This window comes from Rhodofomes roseus, assembly GCF_022264815.1.
Source record: "Rhodofomes roseus strain CIRM-BRFM 1785 chromosome Unknown C8Q71scaffold_36, whole genome shotgun sequence".
NCBI lineage: Eukaryota > Fungi > Basidiomycota > Agaricomycetes > Polyporales > Fomitopsidaceae > Rhodofomes > Rhodofomes roseus.
In genome coordinates this window covers 119,588-146,077 of record NW_025952992.1, presented here as the reverse complement: position 1 = coordinate 146,077, position 26,490 = coordinate 119,588, and the positions used below count along the sequence as shown (strand labels likewise).

Sequence of the window (26,490 nt, the reverse complement as noted above, 5' to 3'; positions counted from 1 at the left end):
GCATATATGATGGACTTTGCTGATGTCGAGGTCGCAACACAGACCATACTCCGGTGGCGAGAGCTTGTCGAAGAGGAGCGTTGATGCGACGATGCCCATGCGCCGGCGTGCGCGTAGAGGCGCTTCTGCGATGATGAAGGCACTGTGAGCCTCGAGCTAGACAGCGAAGGACCCTGGTGGGCGAAAAGTATCTAATGATGATAACCCATTCACAATTAGTCTGCTGGCACATTGACGCGTCAATGCTAGAGTACACACGTGATCGCGTTGGTATGCAGCGCAGACTGGTTCGAAGTCGAAGAGAACTTTGGATGTCTCCCAGGCACGAATCAGATATCACAGCGACGGAACTCCACGCACGATGCAGCCCACAACCGGAGGTTGACTCCACGCCGGATTAGGCCGGGTTGCCCTCACCAACAAAAAACCGCTTCGCCACGACGTACCCACAGCTCTCGTAGAACTTCACGTTGTGAGCTGAGGTAACAACGTACGACTCTACGCCGAGTTCGTCTGCCTGCAAGAATCCACGTCGCAGTGTCATCAGCACGATGGGCTAGCGCGATAGGACTATTTGCAACAAACGTACCTCAGCGTTGGCCATGGCCATGAGCATGTTGCCGTAGCCTCTGCGCTGCCTGTCTGGACGAGTCCCGGGGCCGTGGACCTGGAACATGCGTTCAGACTCGTCACCGAACGCCTCCTTCACTGCGGCCTCCTCTTTGTCGGACGTCTCCTTGATACGCTGAGAGGACACCGTTAGCTGCGGGGCAGCGAGAGATCAGCCCGCGAGACATGCCCGTTTCTGTTCAGCCGATGCACCGAATGTGGTCATGAACGTCGACCAAGTGGCAAGTGTGCACAAGCGCCTACGAGCGAGGCCTGATCGAGATCCCACGAAATCCTCGCGCCTGTGGCTGAAGCACGTCTTGCCAATCGACCGTCATGTCCGCCGACCTGTACGGGTTCCTCTCCTCGTCGCGCACCGACAGTATTCTGGCAACCCATCCGAACAGATTATTTTCTACGCTTGACGTTCCATCTGAATGGGATCCTTGGTGGGCTTGGGCAGGCGAGGCGCCGCCAGACAATTCATCTGAGCCCAAATGGCTCCTTCTTTTGCGATACTATGCACGAACTCAGAACGAGCAGGGAGATGAGGCGCGCTACTCGATCCCCAAAGAGGTGGAATTGTTCATCGATATGGCACGGCGGTTGCAAGTCTCTCGTGAAATGGGCGGGCAGGCACTGTCGGTTTGTCTCTGATCACCTATGCTCATCAAAAACGACGCTGAAGTATGCTATGCCAGATACTCTGATGCAGCTGTCAAACCCTCAAATCATGACGAGTCACAAGCCCCCACATCCTCGCAGGATCGAATGTTCGGCATGTCCCCCAAGAAAGCACATGAAATCACCCGCATGTCAGGATTCGTCGCCCAGTTTCTTTTATCATCGCCAGAGCTAGCCAGTCTGAGGCATGCAGTCGACGTTGGAGCGGGACAGGTTCGTTCTATCTTTTCTGTGAGAGGTGCCCTCTGGGCTCGTCTCCTACACATGTGCTGGAGCAATGCTCATGATCGCTTGTTGTCGGCTAGGCATATCTCTCGCGCGCGATGAGGGACGAACTGGGCCTCCATGTCCTTGCCCTAGATTGGAGTGACGTTCAAAGCAAAGGCGCGGCTCGTAGAGAAAACATCGGGCCGAAGAAGAGAAAGAAGGCGCCTGGTCGACCAGCGGACGGTCCCAGCTCCGACGAAAAGAAGGCAGATTCATCAACAGGAGGAGGAGTATTAGATGAGCACGGGGCACCGAAAGGCTCTTTAACATACAAGACACTCGAGATACGGTCAGACTCCTTATTGTCCGCCGTCGACGAATGGGCCGAAGAGATGCAGGGAACGCGCGAGGCAGATGCCCCGCCCCTCCCAATGCTTTTCGTCGCCTTACACGCATGCGGCTCTCTGACGCCAAACGTCCTGCGTGCTCTCATCTCCCGTCTGCATTCGACCGAGCCGAGACGACTGTGGATCCCGTGTGCAGCAGTCATCGTTGGGTGCTGCTACAACCTGTTAGAGGCGGATGGTCAGTAATAACATCGCAGCTTCGATAAATTTGGTTCTCACATCCGGTCGTAGACTTCCCGTTATCTGGGCGTCTTGTTGCACTGTCCAAGGAACTACCTTTAATCTTCACGCCGAACCATCTGCACCTCGCCGCACAGACTCCAGGGCAATGGCTCCGCACGACAGAGACCCTCGACGCTGCCAAGCTCGCCGTCCGCAAGGTTGTCTGGCGTGCCCTTCTCCAAGGCATCCTCGAGAAGCACGACGCGTCGTCTACACCTTCCGACAGCCACACTGACCTAGACGAAACCGCCGTCATCAACGGCGAGACGCCCGCCCTGAGGCGTCTGGGGAGGCTCAACGACTCGGCGTACGTGGACTGGGAGACGTTCGTGGAGCGCGCGCAGGATCGCCTTGGTGTGAGGCTGGATCCGGCTTCGTGCACGAAGGACGCTACTATGGAGAGCCGGCTGGAGGTGTTCCAGGTCTTGCGGTGTATATTGGGGCCTGTGACTGAGAGCCTTATACTGCTTGATAGAGAGGAATGGTTGCGGGATCAGTTGGAGGTCAGTAGCATTGAAACATCATGACTGAATTATTCACTGATTATATACTAGGGTACGGGCATGGACGTGCGTTTGGTGAATCTGTTCGATCAAGCCTCCGGAAGCGCACGGAATGTGGCAGCAGTCATCTCTCCCGAAAGGACAAACGTAATTGAGGTGCGTCTTGTGACGATTGTGTATGCAACCCGTCATCGCTCACGTGTTACCAGGATCGTAGGAAAGCCCGCAAGCACATTGTTGAGTATTAGGCAGAGACAAGATATTAAAGCACTAGTTCGCTAAGGGTTCATTTTGACGGACGTAATCATCATCGCACCCCCGTTCGTATGATCCGCCACAGAGCCCTCGGCCATGGCAGACCATCTTTTCACATCGGTCGGCGCCTCGCCTGGATGCTCCTCTTGGTAGCGGGGGCGCCTGAAGCGTACGGCCTGCACGACTCCATTCAGTACAGGCAAACCTATGCTGGTGATGATTACTCACCCGAAGTCGGGCGTACCACCCAAAGTCCCGAAGATGTCCCCGACGTAGTTCGTCGGGGTGATGCCCGCCGCGTAGGTCTTATCCCAGTCATTCACGATGCCCTGCACGATCTTCACGCCAGCCAAGTAGATGTTCGTAACAGATGGTATGTGTCCATTCTGGTGGTCATACAGCAGGTGCTGCGTGGCCGTCTCGCCGGGATACTGCCTGTCGAAGTCGCTGCCCGTGCGCATGACGATGATCCGGGCAAAGTCGACGAGATGATGCATCGCCGCGCGGAGGAACGCCTCGAGGCTCGCGTTGTCCTCCTGCGCGCTCGAGCAGTACTTCCCCGTACCGTTCGTCAGCAGTGTCGTCGTGTTGGCGAAAGCCTCCGAGAGCAGGATGCCAGAGTAGTACACGTCTGCGGTGGCGACGTCGCAGGGGACGATCGTCGGTCCGCTCGCGCCCGCGGCGTATTCGGGATCTGCGGCGTAATTGGCGCGGTAGGCTGCCGCTGCATCCGTGTCGTTCAGTGTCGCAGTGCTGGCCAGTTCAATTGCCTACGTGCCGGATCCTGTCAGCCTGGAGGTGTTTGACCCCGTTGAGGTACGTACCCTGTCGCGCAGAGCCGCGTTGACTTCAAACACCTCAGTACCGTAGATGGACGTGGGGTACTGCCCCGGCGCCGTGGTCCCGAACGGAACGTAGCCGGTGCTGAAGTTTTCCGGGATCTCGCGCGCGTCGAACTCGTCCTGCAGCGCGACCTGGACCGCAAAACGCGCGAAGGTCACCGAGCCGAGCGTGGCGACCTCGGGGCTCACGCCGCCGATGCCGGCGATCATAAAGTACGTCTGCGTCAGATTGAAGTGCGGGGACACGACGAGCGAGGCGATCGTCGTTGCAGCATTGATCTCTATAGGGAGCCTCGTTAGTGCCATGTCATGCACTGAAGGACGCTGGGTGACGTACCGCCTTCACCAGTGGTAAGCTGGCAGATCTCACCATCGTCGGTGCAGTGAACGTCGGGGAAGAGCATGGACAGGCCAGGAACCGTGATGTTGATAGCCAGAAGATCGAACTCTGGAATGCCGTACCATGTCTCAGCCTCCGGCGTGAACTGTGCACGATATCAGTGCCATTTTCCTTCTGCAGAATTCGTAATGTTCGGTGACTTACCATACTGATGATGAATACCTTGGGACTGACGGTAAAGCTAGCAGCGGTGGCGGCAGCTGTGTCCCTCGACCACAGATCCTGAGGCAAGGCTGCTACGCTTTGCAGGGCAGTCGCACCGGCGAGGACCGAGCTGAGGACGTTGGAGAGACGCATCACGACCTGGGGTAGGGGCTGAGGGCAGGTAAGAGTAATCAACGGATGCTACCCGAGGACTGGCTCTCACAAGCGATTCAGCCTCTCTTTTATATGCTCGCAGGGAACACGCACGGTCGTGCTTTACGGGCGAATCTTCCAGAGCTGTGCACAATTTGGACGATCCGCCGCTGAGTCTGGCAGGACGCGAAGTACTCTGCTGCTTCCATGATTTCCCTTCTTACATCGCACTGGATGTTAATCATCGAGACACCGGCAGACAAGCGAACTGTGGCAATACCACAGAGGTCAGCGCTTGATGCCCGCGGTACCACTGCTTGACAGCTTGCTCGGATTGGTGATGTTCAGAGCCAACATTGGACCTCTGAGTAGCTGCTGCTTAGGAGTTGTCGGACATCGACGAAACCAGGAAACCCCTGCTTGTGGGCGCTCTGTACAGCCCTTCAACAGTGTTTGGAGGTTGAGTCTTTCTATGAGACTTGAGTGTTCGACCCATTAATTCCCCGGCTGGCACAAGGAACCCTTACTCGCGTCCGTGCCCGTACGACGACGTCACCCATTGCGTGTCAATGGTGCGTGACTGTGGAACGTGCTCGACACCTTGCGCTGAAGTGTTCTCGTGATGCAGCGATGCCTGGGGAAATATTTTTATGGTGCACCTATGTACATCTATGTGCATTCATCCGCTGTGAGCGACACGGACAGTCGGGGTGCGTTTCGGGCTGTAGATCTTCATGAGAAGAGTACATCGCATTAGGTGAATTGTGCTTCCGCGTGACCGCATGTGCTCACGTACGAACGTAGGATGATGGGGAGGATTCATGGCCAGGGGCTTCGTTAGGGAATCGATTCCTCGGATACACCTGGATAGCTTCGCCTCGGTCACCGCTCCCTCTTCAGGCCACCCGCGTGTGATCCTTTCCTGGGATAGTGACCGACGAACTGGACGTTGCATGGAAGCGCGTCTGTCGCTCGGGAAGCGCCTTATGTTCTTGGACACTATCAGTTCGCGCAACCACATCTCATCAATGACGGATGCCGTACAATTGCATCGGAACCCGCTCGAATTCGTGTATGAGTACTTGAGTACTTGAGTTCTCATTGGAGGCGCCGCTGGAAGCAAGCAGCAGACCAGGGGTCGGCATTCTGAAGTTCTAGATATTGGATAGTAGCCGTCATATCCCACGAATGACAGAATTCTGCCTTCTACAGAGGATGTCGTCAAGTTCATGATATTAATCATGACTCTGCTTCCGAAAGTCCACAGACAGAAAACATGTTTACAATCCCATATAGTCCCATACGAAGTGCGCACCCCTCTACGGTATATATGAGCAACGTGCTAGGGACGTGTCGGACCGAACGTCGTTAAGTAAGGGCCTACCAATCCCTGACACGTGCTCATGTGGTACTACTAGCGACCACTTGATGCCGCCCCGATACTGAATTACAACGTGCAACGCACTAGAACGACGCCCCGTAACTTTGTGGTCCATGCCTCGTCATTGCGTACACTAGGCAGAAAAAACATTCATGCATCGTCACCAGAAGACATCAATCGCGGCAACCATAGGACGCCACGAGTCCTTCGCGGATCTTGGTTCCAGTCCATCGAGAGAGCCCCCTCAGCACCGGAGTACCATCGGCTGACCGAGGTGGTACACGATACCAGCTTCGTTCGGAGACGTCCCATTCCGCGGGATCCATCATTGCCGAGTGCGGTCTCTCCGAGGGTTCGTAGTGGTCGATACCGACAAGCTCAAGTGAAGGAATGGCAGCGGCAAACATCTCAGCGTAGGTTGCTTCGTCACTGCAAGTGGCATAGTTGCTGAGGGGTATATCGAGCGTAAGGGCGAGGAGGGGTATCGCCCTGAGAGCCGTCGCGAGCGAAACCTAGAGCCAGGTCAGCTATACTACAAACAGGGTGCGATATTACGACCTACCAGTATAGAATGCATGGGTAAGTCCAATGGGACGTTGCCCGCATCCACGTGGAGAACCTTAAGGTCACGCAGATGCTCCGCCATGTATTCGAATAGCGCAACGCTTGCGTAACAACTCAGCACCGTCGGCGATGCGCGGCGCAACATCTCGAGCGACCGTTGAATATACGATGCGGAGGCCCTTTCGCAGTCGACGTTGAGCTGTACGTGTCGCACACGGCATTGGAGGGGAATGGGGTCTGTGGTCGACAGGAAGCGCAACTCTGGCCATTCGGCGGGAATCGTTGGATCCGCCAACTGCACGTTCCGGATGCGCAGGTCACGAAGGTTGGGGAACGCGCAGGACACCGTGCGCACGTTGGTGAAGGTGCCAGACGTGACCGAGAGTTCGCGCACGGAGGGCCAAACGGTATCCGGCATCAGCTCCTCGATGGGGTTCGAGAGGTGGCCAAGTTCCAGCGTAGTGACGGAGTCGGCGAAGTTGCTCAGGAAGCTTGGTTGTCCCCCCTCGCACGGACCGGGTTTCCCCACCAAGCTGAAACGCCAGACAGGAATGAGGTCGCAGCGCAACGTGCGCGGGCGGCACTTCATCCGCGAGAGCAGGCGGACGAGAGGGAGGTCCATTCCACGGATGTCAATGACGTCGAGAGACTCGACAGAAGCCAGGGCATCCTCAAAGGAGGGACAGTCCTCCATAGCGAATGCTACGTCCCAGGTAAGCGTGATCTTCCGCAGGGCGAGAGCGGAGCGAAGGACGTCTGCGAGAGAGTTGAACGCAGATAGGTCACCTCTTGGTATGGATGTGATGGAGAGCGACCTCAGGCAGCGTGGACGGGACTTGGCGTCTGCGAGCATGTAGTTGCAGTACTGTAGGAGCCTGTCGTTGCTCCAGCCACTGTCAACACTGATGTGAGACAAGAGGCGCTGTACCGCCGGCGCATACAGTGATCGACAGGTGGTCGCCAGTCTCAGGGCGTCTTGAGATCCGGAATAGGTAAGGATCGTCTCGATGACATCGTAGTTGAGCGACGCTAACGACATGAGGGCGACAAGCTGCAAGACGCGACTTTGAGCACAGAGGTCACGGATACGACGTGTGGGCACTCACTGGCTGGCGAACAAGAGCTGCGCAGGCTGTAGGCTTGAACCGGTGCTACACTCCGACTATCTGTAACAAGTGAGTTTCTCGACCGCAAGCCAGCTGGACTTCCGAGTCGCTTACACTGTGAGCTCGTCGAGGGCGTGGACCAAGATGCGTGTTTGCGACTGCCTCCGCTGCGGCTCCGCATATATGAACCTACTGGATTCGGAGCGGAGTTGGACTCGAGTGACGACTCGGATCGCGAGGAGTGACGGTGGCACCATCGTGGCACCGTCATCTCGCCCGAACACGCTGCAACGGTGGGATGAATGCGGCACGTGGCAACCTGTAATGGCTTGCTCTCATCCTCTTCAGACTCTGGCCAACTTAGCTTGCGTCCGAGCCTGAGGCCAGGGTATGTCCTCCACTGTGCCTAGGATGGGGTGTCGATGGAGGAGCGGTCCAAGATTCGCGACGGCTTAGCGCATAAGGGTTGCGCTTATGTATATACCGCCGCGCGTTACTGCAATGTTCGCGCCTATTCGACTAAGTTATTCAAGAACAACTCCAAGCGCTCGTACAAAGCTGGTATAAACCGTGATACCAGTACAAAGGAAACATAAAAGGACGGTGCGAAGTGAATGTGGCATCATACGCTCGTAGGTACTCTTCACCGCCGATGTTCCACTTCTGCAGGTCGAGCACACATTTTGGTCAGCAACGGAGACTAGCACACATTAGTACTTTAGTTGCGGCGCCGCCTGAGATCGCCGGGTCAAGGGGGCTGGGGCGCTCTGCTACATACTGAGCAATGCAGTTGCATCCAGTCTCTGTCAGGGATGTACTCACGCTAGCCATCGCAGGATTATCCATCCGTAGCATCAGCTGTCGACGCCGGCGTAGGCCCCGCCTCAAATGCTCCAGCGGCCAGTTGTGTAGAGTTCGAGGTACCCGGCTGTCTTTCATCCCGAGCAGCACCCATTGACTGCATCCTTTGTTTGACTGCCGCAGAAACGAACAAGGAGTCGAAATAGACCAAGTACCTGTCGTAGATGTTCCGCAGATGCTGCGCGACGTCGGGGCTTGACATAGCTGGCCTATTCCAGGCGTCTTTAGGGATCTGCACGAAACCTAGCCTCGCGCCAATATCGGGCCACACACCGAACTGGGAGATCTATTTCGAAGTAGACCGAACATGACCGGGAGCTGGAGCGACGTCCTGAGAGACGTACCAACGTTTCACCACCGTGGCACAGAACCTCACAATGCAAAGCGTACAGCGAAATGGGGTTTCCGTTCCATTGCAGCAGGTTTAGATCCACATTTACGCCGGTCCGTAGGCAGAACGCAGGATGTGTGATGTTGAACGCTTCCGCGCGCATGATTGGCATCAGGATCTGCTCCGCCCGCGGTGTCTCCGGCGATTCCGATGTACGAGCGGTTCGTATTCTTGGAGAGATGCTGGGCGCCGCACTTGAAGCACTTGAAGGCTGCCGCGCAGGAATCTCCATGATGTGCTGGCCCCGGCAGATATATGCATCTGCCGTCATGAGGAGGTTCGCCATCTCTATGAAGTCCACCACGATCTGCCCTCTGACACTCCAGTTCTGAGGATCACCCGTGTTCCACGCTGCCAGCCGCTGGCGCAGCTCCAGGGCGATCGTGGCCCTATGCTGCTCCAGTCTCCCCAGCACATCCAATATCTGTTGATGCATCGCGGGGTTTGCTGGTGCCTCGGAATGTGCTTGTGGTGGATGAGGGCACGACATAGTCCCGCGGATAGTTGAGATTCGGAACGGGGGCACAGCGACGTCTCTTGTCCATGGTCCGCGTGCGAGGCTGAGGGTGCTTGAAAGCCTCGTCGACGTGAGTTTTTGGGCCAGTATCGACGCAATCGGACAAACATACCACTAAATCGTGCGCCGCCCCCTGGCCATCGCCCTCCTCGTTTGTGGGTAGCATACAGTGCTGCAACACTGGGCCTCGGTCTGGAGAGGCGTCGTCCATGGTGCCACTTGAATCGCGTTGGCTGGTAGGTGCCAGAGAGAATGGGGACGGCGACCCAACAACGTATATAGGCACATACATGATGCAAGCTCAAAGAGTAGGCCATCACGCGCACGCCGAACTAGAGTAACAAAGCGATTACATTGTATGGCATTGCGCGCATTCGGCCTTCGAAGTTGACAGAGATAAGTTAATGCAATCTTGACTACTTAGGCGAATCCCACTGGAATGTACCAGAATATCGGTGACGATTCTGGAGAGGAACAGCTGAAACGCCGAATATCGAATACTGAGCGACTTTCAAAATCAGGAACGCGGCGTGCTGGGAGAAGGGGTAAACGCGGTCAGGTGACAGACGCGTGAGTCTTAAACGCGTCGCAGCCTTACCTCCTCAGACGCGCCACCTTTGGTCTTGCCATTTTTTGGAGTACGTGAACACCGCGGCCTTCACACAGACTCTCGATGTCGACCAAATGGATGATACCACCCAGGCGATAATCCTGTCAAAAACATGTGCATTTGGCGCCAGTGTTCGCTTCTGCGACCCCGGGGTGATCGCCGCGCGCAAGTTGCGTGCGGTGACAAGGACACACTGGCATCAACAAGATTCGAAATCCACATCTGTCACGGAGAAATGGATGGTACTCGTACCCGTAAGCACGCACATCGGAGGTAGCAAATGAATACGTGCAGCGAAAGTTCCGCACGTCTGTCGGTCGCGAGGAGTAGAGGGCATTCTGCTCGTCGTATAATGTATCAAACGAAGCTATATTGAATGGAACGCGAGTCCCGCTATTAGTGAGGTGACGACGCTACTGACGCACCGACATCCTGCAGCTCCAATTCTTACTCGGGAGCGCTCTAGCCTACCGACGCTGTAATTGCATATGGAAATTCCCTGCCGAACAGCGTCTTCGGAGGCCTGCTGCCATCGGTCACCGCGAGATGTTGTGTGACGAGATGCGACCAGCTTCCCTGGCAGGCGCATGTCCCATTTGGGAAAACCCGACGGCCTCCGCAGGCCGCGGGTCGCTGAATAGATTTGGCTGTAATTGCCAGCGTCTTTAGAAGGGCATCAGTCAAAATGACACGGTGAAGGAACGCACCTCTGTGAAGGCCGTGGGTCGAGACCGCGGTGCCAACAGGTGGTGGCGACATGTTCCATCAACGTCAGCTTGCACGGAATCACATTATGTGCGTGCTGCAGGTGCCGTCAAGTACAGACGGCCGTCAAGAGACGGTTAGTGTCGCATTGAATGCAGGAATAAATAAGTAGATCAATCCGCGGCAGAGCAGACAAACGCGTCTGAACATACGAGCGGCGTTTTACAGATGCAAGACGCCGCAACCCGGGCGCGCTGCGTACTCGCGGGGTGACATGGTGCAGTCTCGCACTCACGAATGTATCACGATGTGAACGGAGCGAGGCGATATGACGCAGAAGGGGCTACCGCTCGGGCGCTCGAGGATGTGAAGTGCTCGGTGCATGGTGCGCAGAGCAGGGCGGAGAAGGGCGTAATTGGCCCGAAATGGCAGGATGCTGGCTATGCTCTGAGCGGACGTCGTGGATGCCGCATGGGCCAGACGGGGAGGGCAGACAGGGAAGGCGAGGCTGCCACTGGGCTGCCACAAGGCTGCCATATATCGAGTCAACGTCGACGGGAATGGCGGACAGACGCCGCCGGACGCCGCCACCCATCAGCGCGTCGGGTGCGTGGGAATCGCTGGCAGGCGGGGTACGCGCCCAGGCGTCTCTTTTCCCCCATATATACTCCAGGTCGTCCGAGGCGGCGACGGCCTGCGTGTCGCGCTCTCCTCGTCCTGCTCCCCCACCCCCGCCGAGCGAGTGCACAACACACATAGCTACGGTCGCCAGAGCCCCAGCCCCAGCCTGACAGCGCCCAATTGTCATCTATTGTTGTTCCCACCGTGCATCGCGAAACGCGCTCATCTCCGGGCTGTCCAGCACTCTTAAAATTTGTCCGTGTCTGCGGACACTGTCCAAACACCCATTCTTGCCACCCTACCTACCCGCGTTCTCTGCGACGCAGTCTTCTCCCAGTCTGCTCGTAGGCCCGTCGACTCAACGCCAGTCACTCACCCGAGTACCCTTCGGGTTGCGGACCGACCCTTCAGCCACCCCTTCAAAAGCTGAGCGGGCCTGCTCTTGACCTTCGCTGTTTCGGCACCGTCAGCGAGTATCGGTTATTGGAGATCGTGGATTGGCAACAGTAAACGCTACCCTGCATCCTTTTCAGCGTGAGTGTGCATATAGTCACTCTGCATGACATACTCAGACTCTCATGTAGACCCCCAATGGACGTGAGGAAGGTCTTTCCCTCTTCCCTCTACCGCAAAAGTAAGCGCGACCAGTCCGCCAACGCAGGCGTTGCCTCGTCACCCCCTCAAAATGCCGTCACCTCACCGGTTCAGAAGCCCACGATGCCCATCACCATCCCACGCCGAAAAGCTGTGCGGCCACCTCCCTGCTCTCCCATTCGCCAACAACCTTCACCGGACATCGTCTTCAACTTCGACTTCTCGTTCTCGCCGTGTTCGTTCCAAGGTCATGGCCAGATCATTGCGCGGAAGGATGACTGGGCGCCGCAAACACAGTTCTTGCAGCAGCGCGGCCGCACGAGCATTCTCCTCGCTCAACAGTGCCACCAGCAGCAGAAAGCCCTCTGCGGCCTGACCCGTCGCAGCTCCAGCACTCGGCGCGGCGCCGAGGCACTGTACTGCAGCCAGCCCCTGCGCCACGGTCTCCTCGCCCAGGCACTACGGACGAACGAGCGCGCATATAGCCAGGGTCCGGGCGGTTATATGGAGGATGAAGCGTCAGAGGACCTCACGAATTGCGACAGGGATATCGTCGAGTCTGAGGAGCTGGCGTCGGCTTATGCTTCCCCGGTGTCGTCGGGATGCTCCTCAGTTGTGTTCGCTGCCCCTCCTCGCGACGCCCCGAGCCCAGGCAAGCGCCGCCGCTACGAGGACGAGGAAGAAGGCTTCGCTGACCCCGGTCTCACGTCCGCGTTCCAACGTTCTGTTGGCTCTGCGTCTGTCTCGGCCCGGAGCACTTCACCCGTCCCCTCGTCTTTCAGCTCGCCCGCCCCTCCCATGTTGCCCGCGCTGCCCTCTCCTCCGACTACCTCTCGCACGCCCTCTGCACCTTCCTCTCCGTCGTTCCGCCGCCCTCTGCGTCCCCTTTTCCCCCACAATCGCTCTAGCATGCACCTGCGTACCGCCGCAGAGCCCGTCGTCTGCCTTAAGGTCGCGGAGGCCGATCGGCCGGCCCGTACTCGCGGGCGCTCGCCGTACCCGGACACAGGACGAATGTTTCGTGCACGCCGGACGTCAAGCGTGGGCAGCCGTCCGACTGTCACGACGCTCGGCCGGACGCGGTCGTCTCTGGTCCTCAGCAATGAGGAGTTGGAGCGCTCATTGGAGAAGGAGGACCACCGTGAGGAACGGGGTTGCGGCCTGGAGCATGGGCCGGACGAGATGGACGAGAAGGAGATGATCAGAGGGTGGGAGCTGGAGTACGAGCGCGGGCGGACGCGAGGCCGGACCAGGGGTCGTGGCATCGCTGTTGCGCGTGCACCCCCGGCGCATATGTGAACTGTTCTAGGTGTGTTGAGTATCACCTTGTATGTTGGATGTGGTGCTGACCGGTCGTTCCCTGAGCAGAGTTGAAAATCGTGCAGGGCAGCGGGTGATCATCGGGCGTTTGCAAGTGCGATGTCTTGCTCCTCGGACTCCCCGTTTGCCTTCGCCGTCACTGACTGGTCTCGGCGACCGGCGAAGCTTCGTGCGCCCTGTATATGGCAGCGGCGGCCGTTTGTTGGTCCGTCGATCCTTGTCCCTCACTTCGTGGATCCTGGTTTGTTCTGTGTTATTGTTCCTTCTATTCCTCACGCAAGCACGGACCACGCACGCATCACTCGTATATATCCATGCAATCATCCGCATTTTCTTCCTTTTCTCTCACTCGGACATCGGCTCACCATGGCTCGCACCACTCATCATCATTCATCGCATTCACAATCCTCCCCTCATCTGCATCATCGCATCGTGTTCGCATCCCAAACCCAAATTCTGATCCATATACAATAACATACACTACGCTCGAATCCAATCGCATAGTCTTCTCTTCTTCTGGCGTCGTCTCTTACTCATGGGGTTTACTTCTTCAGTCTTGGTAGCGCAACCGTTGATCACTGTCCCATGTTTCCTTCTCTTTTCGCTGTGCTCCCTGGTCCCGACTTTTCCTTCGACGTTGCAGACTACTGCGTGCAGTCCGTCTCCCCTCTTCCTTCTCCGTGTGACCTCGGGCATCCGTGCATCGCCCGAGCCTGCTCGAGCACCGCAGTTGCTTCGCTCTGGGTGTTCCGCATCATCTTCTTGACCATCTCCTACCCTACGCTCTTCTTTCAATGCGCTTGTCTTCCCTTCGCGAAAGGGATGCCTAATCGGTCTCGGACTGGTGTCTCCTAGATTTCTCATCCACCTCATCTGGCATTGTCATCCTCCCAATCGCAACCTACTAGACTACTACCTTACTATACTATAACTGTGTCTCTCTCGTCGAACTCAATCAATAGAAGTGCATCGCATCTTTGTGATTATGAACAGATGGCGTTGTCATGGGCTGGTTTTAGCACGGTGGTCTCCGGAGTGTGAATAGAAGGGGTGAGTACGTATCGATATCACTAAGCCATGCGGTGCCAATCCGCTCCTTCAGCTTCCTTCAGGCTGCGTACGACTCAGAAATCATCGAGTACCAATGGGGATGAGCCACACTGCATGTGAAGACGAAGATAGAACCGTTGACAATCATGCCTGACAGGCTTCGGGATCATCATCGAGGTGGAGATGTCGACACTTCCGCCGGCGGCACTTCTGCCAGTCAATTGGAAGTGAAACGGATGATGAGCAGCGTGCAGGACGCGACTTCGAGCATTATGCTGACTGTGTATGGTCGTCCATGGAGCTCCGACCTTTGCGGCTTCGTAGTCAGATGCGTAAAGCCCGGAAGGTTGATATCATACGTGGCGGAACAAAGAGCTGGTTGATGCGGATGGTCGTTATCTGTATATCGAGCGTGTATGGCATGCGTGGTTGTGGATACCCTGAGGGCTGGTAGGTTTCCTAGTCGCCGGTTAGATGTCCGTTCAATTCTTGCCAAGAAAGATGGTAGGAGCACTACTAGTTTTGCATTGACAGCTTCTGCTGGAAGTGTCACTTTTTAGTTTTCGACTGACGGCGGGCGACACTCGAGACAAACATAGTGACATCTCCATACCTGCCGATGTCTGCGGGTCCACGACCTTGAAACAGTGACCAATGTCGAGGAACAGATTGGGTCCACCCGTGCCGACGCAGTCGTGGGGCTGATTGACGGCGCGCGTTCGTATACGACTATTTCTTAGAGGAGATCACCTTGTCAATGTTGGTGAGTCCAGCAACTGTGCCAGTACAAGCAGTAGGCAAATCACCATACTTGGAAATTGAGCGTGAGACTAGGTAATAAGTGCGGCGCGGTTTGATACACCGTCGTCGTCGCTATGATGGCACTCGCCCGGGGCATGGCCGCGACGTCCCGGAGTACTGCTGACAGTTATACTACGCGGATTGGTCGCGGTTGATTTGCGCCACACGCACCGTTTCCCGCGTCTAGTAGGGCGCTCAACCTCGCTCCCCGCCACCGGCGCGTTCATGTTTTAAACCTCCTTTGCCTAGCTTTCTACAGGTGTGGGCTGTGAGCATGGCAGGAAAATTTTAGAACTCACTCAGAATTTCATAAAGATGCAGGTGAGGACACCCAAAGGCCTACGAAGGCCGAGGGAGACTCTTTCTGAGGAGAGCAAATAGAGCCAAACATGTGCAATGCACGGTCACGCTTGTCACGGCCACAGCTCTCCCCGGTGGCTGGGCACATGCTTTGACCTCGTATATTGACCTCTCATTCAACGCCAACAATCATGTGTATTGAGAGTTTTTGTTATTGTACATTGATGTTGCATTGATGTCATATTTGCGGCAATCCACAATTACTGTGAAGACCGCATCACAGTGGCTCGCCAGCCTCTTAGCGCCCGTGACCTCCGAGAGGGACTCATCGAATTAATCCGCACACTGCGAGTATGCAGCTGGACATGGGCAAACAGAGACCTATACACCTTCCATTGCGTTTCTAGGTGCTTAAGTATCTCCTACTAACTCGCGAGAAGGCCGTGGCGTTCAATTCGAACCGCTTTGGCCCTCTCAGTCGTGTGAAGAGCGTAGCGCTAGCGCGCATGCAACGCACAATTGAACCGCGACCAATCCGCGTACGTTAGCAAACAGAGATTCATACACCTTCCATTGCGTTTCTAGGTGCTTAACTATCTCCACCTAACTTGCGAGACGGCCGTGGCGTTCAATTCGAATCGCTTTGGCCCTCCTAAGTCGTGGGAAGAGCGTAGCGCTGAGATGATAGCGCGCGTGCAACGCACAATTGAACCGCGACCAATCCGCGTACGTTAGACAGTCCACCGAGTCTGCAGGAAGCGCAGCGTGAGCTGATCAAAACGTGATCATAGTGTTCTACGCATTCGTCTCGTAGGCCTTTTTTCAATGGCACTCATGACCTCCGCGCTTGTAGAGTCTGATACGCCAGCGGGAGTCTATCGTCATTTTCCGAATCCGAATTATGACCTAGTACTCACCCTAGCTACTATTCATGGAGATGCTCTTGCGATGACGAGGCTGCGCGCTGTAGACTACGTCAGAGCCCGGGTTGGCAGTGTTTACACCAACATGACGACCGGAAGACACTTACAATGGAAAATGACAGCTGTTGCTTCGTCACCCCGGGAGTGAGATTGTGGTTAGCAGTGCGCGCCGCGCCATTGGTATGGAGACTTCCGCGGTTCACGGGGCAGAGCTGCCTTGATTATCGGGCTCAGCGGAAAGCACAGCTTCGCCACAGTGAGCTAGACCTTCAGCTGAATCTTACCGCTGCCGGAACAGCAGCTGAGGTGACGCACTTAATGACTCACCAACTGGGGCAGCGCACCGCGGCATCTAATCAATAAGGGGGCCGAACTCGACCGGCCTTGGAGAAATACCCGAAGTCGCTCGAGACGACACCTGTGCGAAACGGTCAAATTACCCCTCCTCGACGATGAGAGGACTTTGTATTGCTTTCTGTTGCCAGTTGTATCGCTAAGTCTGAGCCGGGTAAAGTTCTTCAAGCCGACAATGGACCGCAACGATAGGAACCAAAGTGACCCTGTTCATGGAGTAGCAACGGCCAGTGCTTGTGTACGAATGCCATAGCATCTACACATGGCCTGTCAGTGCGTCCTGAGATTATGTCAGTTGGTAGCTGTGCTTCATATACCAAAAGCGTTACAAGAACGTTGGACGCACCTACGCATGGCCGTGAGCGGCCTTTGCTACTCTACCTGATGGCAGAGTCGTGTCCCAAACTGTGATGTGAACCGTGGTTCCCAGAGACCACAATTAGTAGCGTGATTTCCCCGCCGGAGCACACCCGTTATGTGGCGAACAATGAGTCGAAGCTTTCCTTTGTTGAATACTGATATATGAGAATACGTACGAACACCGCATATGTAGCGACCGCACATACGCCGATCTACCTAGACGTAAGAGCGCCTCAGTGATGCCGGAAGGAAATCGGCTGCCGCTCACCAGACAGTCAACGATCCCATCACCATCATGAGTTGATTGGCCATTCGTCACGATGCTACTCCTTGTTGGTCAAACTAAATCTGAATATAATCGAGATGATCGGACAAACGTACGGTCGTTCGTATGAAATGGTGCATCCCTGTATCACGGGATCCACTGCTTCGACGACTGGACACTGAAATTGTGCGTCGAGGTGTCGAGTTCCCTGATCACCCCTACACCCTGAGACATGCATGTTAGCCCTGACGTACGGGCGGTTACCGGCGCCGACACTTTCAGTAGTCGTCTTCACATGTTGAGTCCCCTCGCCGCCGGCCAGGCGTCGAGTTAAGAATGGAAGCGGAAGAGACTATTGATGCATGTGCTTTGCAACGGCGAATGTATTCATGGAAGCCAGCCTCGCACGCACAGCCTGCGCCAATGAGGGGTTCTATGATCACTGTGATGCTCCATTCGTGAACAGAGTAATGTGATCAGTACTCACCTATTGTTGGTTCGTAGTGAGAGATATGCGGTGGCCCTTGAACTTCAGGAGTACAATGCCGTACAGATTGCTGCGTTGTAGTTGATTGATGTGATTCCTCACTCCAATAGGCAGCGGACATGTGCCTGAGCACACTGACGCCCGCCAGTCTGACACGCCGTCAGCAGTCACTTCGCGCTTCCATGCTACACAGGTGCGTCCCCATAGTCACAGCAGCGGTCGAAGCAGAGCAAGTACATACAACCGGCACAACACTGCATCTCGTGAGTTTCAAGCGATTGAGCACGTAGGACAGGTATGGGTTTGACGATGCGGCAATGCAGCATACTTGGCGATTTCAGGATAGCGGCTAGAGCACAGCTAGTCGTCAAATGCAACGCTGGCGTGCTGCGTTAGCGAAAATGCAGCCCTCCGCTCGCTAGGGTTAACAGTGGCTAGTCGGGAACGGGGAAGTCCCTGCACCCGGCGTATTAGACCTGACAATAGGTGTCAACTTGTGATTATTTACCGGGTTCCGTGTGCGCGTCCGCAGGGATAGACTTGTACCCTGTTGAAATGAGGCTAATAGCGCTACCTGCGGCCAAAGTATAAACCCCACAGGTGATGCACTGTGTGGTCTGCCGGCGGCCTATATAAAATCCCAATATCGGCGGTGACTGCAACAAACACAACTTGAACACAGATGGCCGGCCGAGGGTGACGTACTAGTCAGAACACAACTCCAGACTCGGAGTTGCGCCAACGAGCGAGATTGAGCACATTGAGCGCAGAAAAATCTCGGTATGAGCTCACTTCACGATTTGAACGATTTCCGGCGAAGTCCTAGCAGTAATGTAAGAGGAAGCGACTCGTTCTCAATATATCTGCCACATACGCGTTACATTCAGATCTAGTCCACAATGACGTGGAGATCCTGGCCGCAAGGAACACCGGCACACTGTATATACCGAACAGCGATTCTTGAGCAAGTAGGAGGTCGCGCGCCTCATGGGCATATAATATCTATGTCGGTCTAACTGCCACTTTGGTCAGGTTCAATTTGGTAGGCCGCAAAACACGGCTGTCAGCGTCAAATACATGTCAGCTCCGTCATGACCGTGGAATCTTTCAGTGTCCAGTTAATGCATCCGTGACTTGCGAATATCCTGATAGCGGCTCCTTGCCACCGGCGGGAAATTTGACCCACAGGTAAACAGTGTGCGAGGACCATCGATCAAGTGGCCTGTTCACCGCGCCGAGGTCTCGGCAGCAACAGGAAGTAGCGCGGCCTCCTGGCACCTTAGCACACCGCGAATGGAGTGGCGGTGGACATTGTGTCAGCTTGATCCGGAAGCATGACCACCGTATACGGTGACGACGTACCCATGATAGTATACCACGGCGGACTTGGATACTTTGTACCATACGCCGTCCATGAGATACCTATGTTTTCCCGCAAGTCGCAGCATTCGCAACATTCAACGCATCAACGGCGCCTCTGTAGCTTCAGTACGGCGGCCAACAACATTAAAAAAGACGAATGCCGTACTGCCAAGCTCGCGCTGACTTAGGCTGTAGAGCATACCATACTCATGTTTCCTTCTGAGTGGGTAGTTCCAAAACGATGTTAAAACGATGTTGAGAATGTGCTGTAGAGCTCTTTTCAAGTGGTGGTGTCATTTGTAGAGTGTGAAGGCCTGTGTAGGCCCGATTGAAGCTGAGTGTCTGAGTGTCGAGATAAGGAAATGCCAGCTCAAAGAGGTTTGTTTGTCAGGAACAAACAAGGACCCACAGTTGGATCAACACCCGCGATCACGTGTGACGACGCGACCCATTCCCGCAACTGAACGCGACCTTGCTTGCGCTGCTTCTCTCTGTTCGATCATCTACTGTGCGCGTTTCTGGAGCATACACCTAACTTTTTGTAGGGAGACGCAAATGAGCGGTGGTGGCGCGGTGGCAAGGCCTGCTTGGCAGACGGACGAGCTCGAAGACGAATGGATCGATCAGGAGGCCAGCGACGATTCGCATGCTACACTCTCACTTCATGCGCATTCCAGCTCAGACATCTCGTTCACGCAGCCACTAGGATCAGTCATAGTGCGTAACAGTCAACTGACAACTGACACTCGTACGGCAGAACAGGATGCGGGTGGCACCTTTTTGATCAGGGAAGATGTTCCTGCTGCGCCTGTGCTACCCAAAACACCCGGCCGAGGGAAGAACGCTTTCGGGAAAGACTTCTTTAGTCCGCTTGCTCTTGAGCGTATGTTCGAGCCACCATCTCCGCCTATTGGAAATCCGCATCCGCTGCCAGCTGTCCAGACAAGCGTACCCTCCGTACCTTCGCGCCTCTCACAGGCATATGTGCCAGTTGAAGGAGACACAGAGATTATTGGGGATATCTCTGAGGGGAATATCCGGGATGGAGAAGGAGGGGATGGTCTAAGTATGCAGGGCGGCGGCGGCGGCGCACTGGATTGTCAGTTTACCTTCGAAGCCCCTCGGCCAAGCCCCTTCAACCCCAATGGCGTCGTCCCGGCAGCGCAGAGCACACCAGGACATCCTAGAATGCATTCGGCGATGCTCAATCCCCCTGGAACAGATCCGCGTTTACGCCTCTTCCAATTCCAGTACGACACGTTTACCCGCGAGCACCTCTCCGCGATGGTCGATTCAATCGCTGTCAACACGCCCTCTGCAGGCAGCGGTGCTGCGACTACCACTGGCCTTACACCATCTACTGGTTTATCCCCTGTCCGCGAGGTCAGCTCTGTGCGGCTCCGTAGCGCGAAGCGTATCAAGCTCAGCCCGACGAGCGAGTTCTCCCGCAGCGGTGATGGCGAGGCTATGATCCATCGACCGAAACGGAGAGACTACGTGGGCGAGTCGAAATCACTCATGGACAAGATAAGGCGAGCGCGAGATTTCTCGACGGTGTCCACCGTCGCGAGTGCAAGATCTCCTGTGCCTCAAGACAGGGACTCCTCGCCGGAAGAACCAGCGGATACCAGTGTGTCTCGTGAGTACGTTTTGGTCAATTAGCCTCAATTAATGCCGATGCGTGATCATATCAGCTTTGCCGCCTGTAACATCATCCCTGGGCGTTCGCAACGCTAATGCCAGCCGGACGCCTTCCTCGAGCTGGACTGTGGCATCGTCGCGGCGTGGAGCATATTCATCTTTAGGCTATCGGGAACAGGCCGCGAATCTCATGGCCCAAATCAGAAGTGACATGAAGGGCTCGAAGCGTATATTTTCTGGGGACACTGAGCCGTCCCACATTATCGCGGACGAGCCTAGCAGACGAGATAGCGCTGGAATGCAGCATGGACTCCCCTCCCGCGTCTCGTCGAATAGGCGGGTCAGTGTACAGATCCGGGACGTCGACTACAACAAGCTCGCTGGGACGACGAGAGGAAAGCGCAAGTTAAGCCCCCCACACTATGATACCGACGAGGACGCCACCGACGTAGACGATGTGCTCGCGGAGGACATGACGCATATGTCTCTCGACTCTCAGCGCCTTTTGGAACAGTTCCCTGACCCTCCTGTTCGGCTGACCGTGACAGCTGAGGACGCGCCCCCGGCGCCCACCAGCGGAGGCACCCAATCACGACTGAAGCCTGAACCTAATCCCGCTCTCCTCGCCCCTACCGCTGGCGGGGCTCCAGCGCATCCCTCGTCCTCGCTGCGCACGGGGCGACATGAGGATCTCACACGATTCGTCTCGTCGAGCACGGCCTCGGGGACGACACTCACGCAGGGCAGCGCAGCGTCGTTTGTCAAACACCCTGGGCCCAAGCAGATTACGCGCATTGCCCCGGAGGATGTGCCTGCTCTTCCGGATAGGGTCGGGAAGATGGTGTTTGATAGAGTCATGATGAAGTGGGTCAAAGACACCGCGGCGGCCACGGCTGGAATGGCCGAGGTTGAGAGGCGCCTCGCCGTCGATACAAGTGACGGGAACGAGAGCGAAGACCCTTTCCGTGACTTCGAGAGCCTAAGGGAAGATGATTCGAGCGGACAGCCTGCTGATGCAGAAGTCGTCGTTGACCGTGATCAAGACGAGGACGCTGGCGAGGAATCGATGGATGCCGATGAAGATAGGTTCCAAGAGGTGGATGAGAGCTCCGAGGTGGAAGATGAAGAAGAGATAGAGCTCACGTCCTTCTCCTTCGATGGTCCTCAAGCAGGAGAAGATGAAACTGACGCCTCTGAGATCACAGAGTCGGATGGTGACAATGATGAAGAAGAGGGCTCAGAGGACGCCACAAACACGACCGAGCTGTCCCTACCTGCGGACACTGTCTCGAACGATTCGGATGGGGAGTACGACACTGGTCAAGCTGCAGCAGCCTCACGACAACCACCTGCTTTGCAAGACACACCGCCTCATCATCTCATCCCTCAGCCTTATGCGTCATCTTCCTTGACCACACCAAATGCGTTGCGCGCCGGCGCTCAGGCGACGCCTGCGTCTACCGGTACGCTACGCTCTGCGATGAAGAGCTCCAGTGTGACGCCGGTGTCAGCTATGAAAGATCCCAACAAGAGCAAGATTTCGACGCCGGCGGTTCGTCTCGGACATCGTCGGTCGGTCAGCTTTTCTGATGGCAAAAGGGACGGACCGATTCGCGGGATTGGTCGAAACGTGCCCACATCGACTGACACCGAGGGCACTGAGGACGAAGACGACAGTCCCTTGGCCAGCGGTGCTGGTAAGGCAGGCTCCGTATTCGTGCCTTCCGCGAGATCGAAGCGTATTGCGGAGATGTTGGGCAACTTGGAGGACCCTGGTAAGCGTGGTGATTGTGTTAGTGATTCTGCATTGACTCAGATAAACAAGCAGGCATAGAGGACGATTCCCCATCCAAAGCAAGTAGCTCAGGACGGCCGCCGACCGAGGAGCTTCAGCCGCTCAAGGCACGGCGGCCAAGCAGCGCTAAGACGAGCCCCAGTCGTGAGGTCTCGAGGAGAGTGTTCTCCCGGCCACACTCGAAGACTCCCGTTTCCGCCGGTAGGCACGCCAATGCAACGTTCCTTACGGAATGCTCCTTTGGCGTGGCCCATGATCGTCTCGTACAAGTCATCACGGACGTGCAACCCTTCGAACCGTACTGGGAGGATCTGACGTCTATTGATCTGTCAGCGCACAACATAGACAGTGTCGCAAGGCTGAAGGAGTTTCTGCCCCGATTGGATTCATTGACACTGTGAGTCAAGATTCGCAGCCTGCTCATTCACCGGCGGCAACAGATGATCCAATGGGAGACCTTGTGCTTGACCGGTGCTGGCAGGACGCAGCTGACGGATTGAATTGTCTCGTAGGAACCACAACCAGCTGTCTTGGCTGAGCGGTATCCCAGGGACGGTACGCTCATTGTCAGTAGTGTCAAATGCGTGAGTTCTTCTCTGCCTGTCCTGAAGCTGGTACTGAATTATCGTGGATGCACCTGTCTTTGGACGACTTCGGACAGCTTGACAGGGCTTACGTCCTTCAACCACTTACTGAACATCGAGTACCTTGACCTGAGTCGCAACCAGATAGACACTCTGCGGCGTGAGTTGCGGCCTTATCTCTGTTGTGAAGCTGTGGCATGGGCCTGACCTGTCTACTTGAAACAGAGCTTGCATGCCTCCGACATCTGCGAGAGCTCCGAGCCGATGGGAACAGGATCGACAGCGTTGACGGTCTACAGAAGATGGACGGCCTCGTGAAGCTCAGCCTACAGGAGAACGTTGTACGAAGCCTTGATCTACAGGACTATCACTGGTACGTCTCATCGTCAACACAGCATGCACGTGCTGTCCTGGTCGGCGGTGAATCCGTTGAGCTCCTTCGAGTGTCTCGATCAATCAAACTCACGGTCATTAATCTCCTTCCTGACAGGACCCGCCTGGAAATGCTCAATGTGAGCCATAATCGGGTTTCGGACGTGTCTGGGCTCGCATCAGTTCCGGCACTGGTAGCCCTGAACCTAGGTGCGTGCGCCTAGTCCCAACGTCACGATCACGCCAGGAGCGGTAATCCTCCCCGGGGAGCCTACTTGATGTTCTCCGTCAACTGGTGATAAGCGCACAGTTTGATCCCGCGATGCGTATGCGGCTCACTTCGTGCTATTATCGGTGCTGCTTCTTGTGAAATCCTCACTGAATTACATTATCGCAGACAACAACGCGCTAGACGAGCTAGACCCTGATGGTGCAATGCCCAGACTAAGGATACTCCGTCTATCTGGCAATCGGCTGAAGCAGCTGGATGCCTCTGCATTTCCTGGCCTTCGCACGCTCTATGCCGACAACAACTATCTCGGACCTATTCACAAGGCACACCGGCTGACGAAATTGGAAAACCTGAGCCTGCGGAATCAAGGTGGCAAATCTGGACTGTGAGTTTCAGCGTCCGTTCCTATTTCATCGGGTCGTGCTCACGGCAGGTGACCACTTCCTTCGTCCGACGTGCTCGTAAATTTCAACCATTGCCACCGGTAACTGATCTGGGCGTTTGTGCGCATCAGGTCCATCTCGCTGCGCGATGTTCGCGACGTAAAACGACTGTATCTCTCTGGTGAGTCTGGCCCATCCGTCTTTCATTGAACGCACCCAGTGCCCCGGGTCGCGTGCCTGGCCCATCGTGATTCGTCCGGGGTGATATCCTCGGTGGAACCCCGAGGCTATCGTGTATCGCTTCTGACCTCATTCCGTATTTTGCACAGGCAATCCGCTCAAGGACGGCTTCATTGCGGACCCATGCTATAATCTCGTCTACCTCGAGCTGGCCGCGTGCCGGCTGACGGCGCTCCCGACTGGGCTCGCGCGCCTGATTCCGAACGTGCGGGTGCTGAATCTGAACTATAACTTTATCGAGGACCCGCGCCCGCTCGAGGGCTTGACGCGCCTCCGCAAGCTTACCCTCATCGGCTCACGGATCAAACATGCAAGGCTCCTTGTCCGCATACTTCGGGGGATGACTGACATTGAGATGCTGGATTTCAGGTATGTTCTGCCGCAGTCTTGGTACCACAAAGTTCTTCTTTGTTCTATTTTTCATAAGTGCCGCTGCACCACGCTTCAGTTCTACGTGCCTCGGCGCTTGATTCCCTCCGGTGGGCTGCGCATTGCCTCGACACTTCGACTGCTTTGTGGCGGCATGCTGGGCCATGTGGGGTGTTTCGAACCTTGTGCAGTCTGCCTCCGGTGCACGGGGACAATCCCCCTTGCCGGGGCACATCTGGCCTCGTCTCGTGCGCGTGCACTTCCGCACCGGAGGCTAAGTGTGCCGAGGGGTTTTACAGGTACTCGTCGCACCAAACGCGGCCCACCACCTTCTTTTCATTCTGACTGCTGACTGAAAGTGTCCATCGGATCGCTGACAACCTCATGCGTGCGCGCGCCTGCGCGGTGTTTGTTTTTGGTTACAGGATGAATCCGTGCACGCTCGGATGGTACCTTCCCCTCCTCGTACGGGACGTGCCTGGTGCGCTGCAACCCTCCGACGGCGATCGCGCGGGGCCCAGCTCGGGAGGAAATGCGTTCGCCGGATTCGCAGGTGCTGCCCGCGGGCCTGCATCCCAGGTGGGCAGCGCAGCCCACGACCACAACCCGAACGGGCGCAGAACCAGGGGCGGGCCGCATTCGCACGAACCACAACAACAAGGTTCAGGTTCAGGTTCAGGCTTTGCTGGTGCTGCTAGTGCGCCCGCGCGTGCAGGCGCGGAGGCCGCCGTAAGCCCCGGTGGGCACGGAGAAGCCACAAGTGGGCTTCGCGCGGGCACGGGCGAGGCTCCCCCGGCTGGGCCGCGTGGGCAGAGCGGGCCTCCGCCTGCGCTGGCTTCTGTGGCGGGCTCTGCGTCCCCGGGCGCGGGCGCGGCGACGTGGAAGGAACTGGACGCAAAGTTCCGGCGGGACCTCCCCGACGAGGCGTATGTGGGCCGGCTGGCGTACCGCGGGCTCGTCATGCGCGCCTGCCCGGGGATCCGCCTCCTCGACGGCGTGGAGACATCAGCCAAGGAGCGCGAGAAGGCGGAGAAGCTGCTCGTGAGCCTCGGGCTTGGGCGCGATCGCGCGCGGGGGACCGGGGCGAGTGCGGGTGCTAGTGCTGCTCCTGCAGCTTCTCTGCCCGACCCGGGAGACGCACAGGGAGGCCTCACGCGGGAGAAGGCGAAGGCGAGGGAGGCCCTGCGCACGGGTGCGCAGTGAACGCGCTGGCGCTGCGAGGGACGAGTCAGAGGTGACGAGGAGCGGGGCCGCTATGATCACACTACTGCTGGTTTGGTGCAGCGCATTGGTTTGGATTGGATGCATGGTCTTGAGTTGCGATGCGCGTTGGTGGAATGGTCCTTTGCTCGTAGTGATCCCGCGGGTGGAGGGGCGCCCGGCATTGTCTCCATCTTACCAAGCGCATCTGTGCGCGCGAGATTAGCTTTTTCCTTTTTCACGCTCCGCGACGAGCGGGCACCCCCGCTAGCAGTCGGCCAGGGGGCGGCGATGATGGCTATGGAGGGTGTAACTTTGCATTTTTCTGTTGCGCGATCTTTCTCTCTGCATTGCAGTCGGCTTGACGATGTACACGACTCGCACGCACACACGGACGGTTTATTCGATTTGCAGGGATGTATCTATCATACGAAAGATTAGGTTGGTGGGCATGTTTGGGTGATGCGTCGACATCAGTCCGATGAACAGCGGGGCATGGTGCAGGCCAAGACGGTGCTGTTGCCGGCACGATGGATAGGGGAAGCCCTGCGGCGGAGGGGATATGGGGGTTTAGACTGGAGGTAGCGCCCCTGTGTGAGCATCTGATGGTGAGGATGATGTGATGATAGAGCGAGAAAGGAGAGGATCAAGGGCACAGGAAGCACTGGACGGTGGT

General features: G+C 56.4%; 8 protein-coding genes across 8 annotated transcripts; 3 read left to right on the top strand and 5 right to left on the bottom strand.

The window, feature by feature from the left end:
• Positions 1 to 158: 158 nt before the first annotated feature.
• C8Q71DRAFT_396670 (uncharacterized protein) lies at positions 159 to 861 on the bottom strand. Its single transcript, XM_047918302.1, has 4 exons — positions 800 to 861; positions 590 to 745; positions 259 to 517; positions 159 to 191 (listed from the first exon to the last, which is right to left on the bottom strand). Exons 1-3 carry the CDS (start codon positions 833 to 835, stop codon positions 398 to 400), a joined length of 312 nt encoding a protein of 103 aa, XP_047773108.1. The 5' UTR covers positions 836 to 861; the 3' UTR covers positions 159 to 191; positions 259 to 397.
• An 84-nt stretch (positions 862 to 945) lies between these two features.
• C8Q71DRAFT_717961 (methyltransferase domain-containing protein) lies at positions 946 to 2,914 on the top strand (the record flags this gene model as incomplete). Its single annotated transcript, XM_047921205.1, has 5 exons — positions 946 to 1,258; positions 1,298 to 1,506; positions 1,599 to 2,085; positions 2,139 to 2,632; positions 2,684 to 2,914. 5 exons carry the CDS (start codon positions 946 to 948, stop codon positions 2,912 to 2,914), a joined length of 1,734 nt encoding a protein of 577 aa, XP_047773107.1.
• Positions 2,915 to 2,956: 42 nt separating this feature from the next.
• C8Q71DRAFT_396628 (purine nucleoside permease) lies at positions 2,957 to 4,655 on the bottom strand. The gene is made up of 5 exons (XM_047918301.1): positions 4,274 to 4,655; positions 4,067 to 4,214; positions 3,712 to 4,010; positions 3,116 to 3,657; positions 2,957 to 3,063 (listed from the first exon to the last, which is right to left on the bottom strand). Exons 1-5 carry the CDS (start codon positions 4,424 to 4,426, stop codon positions 3,000 to 3,002), a joined length of 1,206 nt encoding a protein of 401 aa, XP_047773106.1. The 5' UTR covers positions 4,427 to 4,655; the 3' UTR covers positions 2,957 to 2,999.
• A 1,325-nt stretch (positions 4,656 to 5,980) lies between these two features.
• Positions 5,981 to 7,410, bottom strand: C8Q71DRAFT_863044 (uncharacterized protein; the record flags this gene model as incomplete). The annotated part of the gene is made up of 2 exons (XM_047928111.1): positions 5,981 to 6,319; positions 6,370 to 7,410. 2 exons carry the CDS (start codon positions 7,408 to 7,410, stop codon positions 5,981 to 5,983), a joined length of 1,380 nt encoding a protein of 459 aa, XP_047773105.1.
• Positions 7,411 to 7,670: 260 nt separating this feature from the next.
• C8Q71DRAFT_851597 (uncharacterized protein) lies at positions 7,671 to 10,615 on the bottom strand (the record flags this gene model as incomplete). Its single annotated transcript, XM_047926766.1, has 11 exons — positions 7,671 to 7,762; positions 8,032 to 8,140; positions 8,195 to 8,254; positions 8,300 to 8,435; positions 8,494 to 8,624; positions 8,683 to 9,153; positions 9,359 to 9,479; positions 9,845 to 9,957; positions 10,123 to 10,223; positions 10,328 to 10,519; positions 10,564 to 10,615. Coding segments are annotated over 11 exons (1,578 nt in total), but the record flags the coding sequence as incomplete, so codon positions are not given.
• A 145-nt stretch (positions 10,616 to 10,760) lies between these two features.
• On the bottom strand, positions 10,761 to 11,546 carry C8Q71DRAFT_396546 (uncharacterized protein). Its single transcript, XM_047918299.1, has one exon. The coding sequence runs from the start codon at positions 11,367 to 11,369 to the stop codon at positions 10,905 to 10,907; it is 465 nt and encodes a 154-aa protein (XP_047773103.1). The 5' UTR covers positions 11,370 to 11,546; the 3' UTR covers positions 10,761 to 10,904.
• On the top strand, positions 11,547 to 13,355 carry C8Q71DRAFT_396547 (uncharacterized protein). Its single transcript, XM_047918300.1, has 3 exons — positions 11,547 to 11,716; positions 11,767 to 13,085; positions 13,145 to 13,355. The coding sequence occupies exon 2, from the start codon at positions 11,774 to 11,776 to the stop codon at positions 13,073 to 13,075; it is 1,302 nt and encodes a 433-aa protein (XP_047773102.1). The 5' UTR covers positions 11,547 to 11,716; positions 11,767 to 11,773; the 3' UTR covers positions 13,076 to 13,085; positions 13,145 to 13,355.
• Positions 13,356 to 19,553: 6,198 nt separating this feature from the next.
• Positions 19,554 to 25,817, top strand: C8Q71DRAFT_717880 (uncharacterized protein; the record flags this gene model as incomplete). The annotated part of the gene is made up of 11 exons (XM_047921197.1): positions 19,554 to 20,628; positions 20,693 to 22,414; positions 22,468 to 22,831; positions 22,947 to 23,018; positions 23,096 to 23,178; positions 23,244 to 23,391; positions 23,509 to 23,600; positions 23,788 to 24,007; positions 24,137 to 24,186; positions 24,335 to 24,629; positions 25,040 to 25,817. 11 exons carry the CDS (start codon positions 19,554 to 19,556, stop codon positions 25,815 to 25,817), a joined length of 4,899 nt encoding a protein of 1,632 aa, XP_047773101.1.
• Positions 25,818 to 26,490: the final 673 nt, after the last annotated feature.